The sequence below is a fragment of the Cyprinodon variegatus genome, unplaced genomic scaffold (genome assembly GCF_000732505.1).
Source record: "Cyprinodon variegatus isolate N-32 unplaced genomic scaffold, C_variegatus-1.0 Scaffold47, whole genome shotgun sequence".
In the NCBI taxonomy this organism is placed as follows: domain Eukaryota; kingdom Metazoa; phylum Chordata; class Actinopteri; order Cyprinodontiformes; family Cyprinodontidae; genus Cyprinodon; species Cyprinodon variegatus.
Genome location: NW_015150500.1, coordinates 1,134,694 through 1,137,699, shown reverse-complemented (window position 1 = coordinate 1,137,699; position 3,006 = coordinate 1,134,694). Strand labels below are relative to the sequence as shown.

The 3,006-nt window shown below is 37.0% G+C and overlaps 1 protein-coding gene across 5 annotated transcripts in view; it reads right to left on the bottom strand.

Annotated features, from left to right (window-relative positions):
• Window positions 1-3,006, bottom strand: part of LOC107082111 (inositol 1,4,5-trisphosphate receptor type 1-like) — a 113,723-nt gene that overhangs the window by 24,743 nt on the left and 85,974 nt on the right. For all 5 annotated transcript variants that reach the window (XM_015370606.1, XM_015370608.1, XM_015370610.1 and 2 more), the window contains 6 exons: window positions 2,523-2,723; window positions 2,338-2,448; window positions 2,078-2,173; window positions 1,743-1,886; window positions 1,527-1,634; window positions 1,245-1,437 (listed from right to left, as the gene is read on the bottom strand). In XM_015370606.1, coding sequence (XP_015226092.1) covers window positions 1,245-1,437; window positions 1,527-1,634; window positions 1,743-1,886; window positions 2,078-2,173; window positions 2,338-2,448; window positions 2,523-2,723 — 853 coding nt within the window. The remainder of the gene's footprint in view (window positions 1-1,244; window positions 1,438-1,526; window positions 1,635-1,742; window positions 1,887-2,077; window positions 2,174-2,337; window positions 2,449-2,522; window positions 2,724-3,006) is intronic.

The window sequence follows — 3,006 nt, the reverse complement described above, 5'->3', positions numbered from 1 at the left end:
AAAAAAATATATATATGGTCTTCAAGACTCCTTGAGAAAGCTCTGGTAGACGGTAGGATTCATGCCACTTCTACCTTGTTGCACAGTTGGAATAAAATGATTTTCATTCAGTGCTGCAACTATTTAATACAAATGTATTGCTGTAATATCTAATGTATTTGTTTAGTTCAGGCAAAGCACTTTGAATAGTCTTTGCACTGACTGTGGTACATAAATAGCTGGCATTGCATTACCACATATTTCCTCTGCTATCATGTCCATATAATTTAAATCCAGACTCATCTGTCCAAATAACTTTATTTCAGAAGTTCTGTTGTTTGTCTACAATGTCCACAGCAAACCTTTACCTGGCCTTCATGTTTTCATAGAGAGCAAAGGTGTTTTCATTTGACTTCCCATAAAAATTAAACCAAAGCAGTCTCTTTATGGTTGTAAAAGCACTTTCACGTTATTGTTAGCTAGAGCCTGATGCAAGTCTTGTGATTACAGTTTAGGGTTTTTGAATATTGCCTTTAGCATCTTGTGTTCTGCTCTCTGGGTGAACTTGCTTTTATGACCATATTGGCAGATATTTAAATAACTTCTTCTTGTATACTGAGTATTTTCTGTACAAGGAAATGGCTTTTTATGTTTCCATTTCCACTAATTCAAATTTCAACTCATTCACTTAAAAAATAAAGTTGTTATAGGTCTAAATAAAGTTAAAAAAAAAGTTAGAAAACAATCCACTGGACTTTGTTTCCAAGTTTGAAGACGTTTTGCTTCCCATCCAGGAAGCTTTTTCAACTCAATATGTCAGAAATAGCGTTGAGTGTGAGGTTTTATACAGTGGACAAAAAAAAGGCCTATTTTGGCTTAGAAAGGCTTTGTTTTTGGTCCGCTCTATAAAGCGTCGAACTCAACGCTATTTCTGACATTTTGAATTGAAAAAGCTTCCTGGATGTGAAGCGAAACGTTTTCAAACTTGGGAAGTCCAATGGATTGTTCTTTTACTTTTATGGAATGACTATGACCTGGAAGACTGAAAATCTTCAGCAGTCTAAATAAAGGAAATATGAATTCTTGACAAAAATCGGTGATCAATAATTGGCTGCAAAAACTTTTACTAGTTAGATTTTTATATTGCTGTACATTATAGGAACAAAACTCCTCATTATTTACTTCCACATTTTTTACTTCTACCCATGAAACATTATTTACTTAAAGATTGTCTAAACAAATTTTTTGCATAATATTCATCCCACCTCTGAGCTTCTTTTGCCAGTTCATCTCATTAAAGAGGTCCTCCGCTCGCAGGAAGAAGTCATTTATTTTGCTCCCCTGTTCGTCTCTCTCAGTGGTGTAGTAGACTCGCAACTTGGACTCTGAGGTCAGGAACTCACAGATGTTGGGTACGGGAAACACTATCTCCTCCATGGTGCGATCCTGACGCACAATCTAAAACAAAGAGGCTCAAATGGTCATTTCTAAGTGGGGCGCAAAGGTCTAAGGTGGTAAACATTCAACGTATTGGCTGAGTGTATGACCTCTATCTGAGCAGTGTGCTTGGCGTAAAACTCCAACGCCTCGTCGCCGTCTCCGCTGGCACCTCCAGGCTTTAACATCATGGAGAGTTCTTTATTATGACGCGCCAACTGCAAAGTAGCCAGAAAGAGGGAGCTCTTCATAAAAGTAGCAAAAATTTTGAAAAAATATAGAACTATTTGTCTCAAGCAGCCAGAATATATATCTAAAACTCCAACCTGGTGAGCCAGAATGTAGATGTTGTGTCCAACATTTCGGGGAGAAGCAGCATCGTGTTCCTCTTCATCTCTAGCATCCTCTTCCTCCTTTATGTCCACAAACTCTACCTCACCTTGTAGGTATGCCTTCTTTATTACCTCCACCTGCCAAGGCACATGTATAAATGCAACAGGAAACTTTTTATGATCAGTAAAGTTTTAGACCTTTTGCTGTATTTTGACCTCCAATGTATAATTTTCCTTCCACTTCACAATCATGCACTGGTTTTTGTCAGTCTAAAACATTAAAACTTAAACGTTTTGGTTGTTACACCAAATTGCCACAGGTTTCCTACCAGCTCTTTAGGCTTCATGTTGTACAGGATCCTTTCTGCATTCTCACTGTCATGTCGGCTCTCCATGATGGCGAGCAGCAACTTGGAGGCATTGTTCTGGGATGAAATCAATGAAAACCTTGTTCAGATAGGCGTGTTTGTCTTGGTGCAAATGATTAAAAGCATTCTTACGTAGACAGAAACAAAAATAGCAGCAACACTTTTTTTTAAAATACCAACGGAACAGAATAAAAAGGTTATCAGAAACGATCTAGCCTCACCTTTAGCTCTAACACTAGATCCATACGTTTTTTTCCAAGCGGGTTGATGTCATTCAAAATTAGTGCAATAATGATGTCGATGCCATTGGACTCATGTGTTGCTATACAATTCTGAAAGAAATAAAGACTATACATAAATCGTCTTTATGTCTATGTTTATAAATCGTCTTATGTGTCTCTTGTACCTGGTTTTCATGACAGGGGCCTTGGCAGTACTCTGTTAGGCTCTCCAGTGTCTGGTTGATGAGGGCAACGTTGTCCTTGTTGATGTACAGCCCCAGCAGGCCGAGGCCTCCTGTGGTGCTGCCGCAGATGCAGTCCAAGAATTGCAAGGTCTCACATACCAGGTTGTAGTTGTTCTTTTTGTTCTGACAACGAAGGAAGTTCTAGGAGAGCAAAGGAATGATACAGAGACGCAGATTAGTTCACATTTTATACTAACCTTACCAACTAGAACCATTTATGGTAATAGTGTAGATGTAGGTCTGAATATGAATATATAAACTAAAACTAACAAATAGAAATAGATAAAAAATTTATTAAAATGGAAAAAACTTAACCAACTGAGGCTCCATTGTGTGTTTATAAAAACTAAAATATACAAAAATTACAGATTTTTATATATACATATATATATATATATATATATATATATATATATATATATAT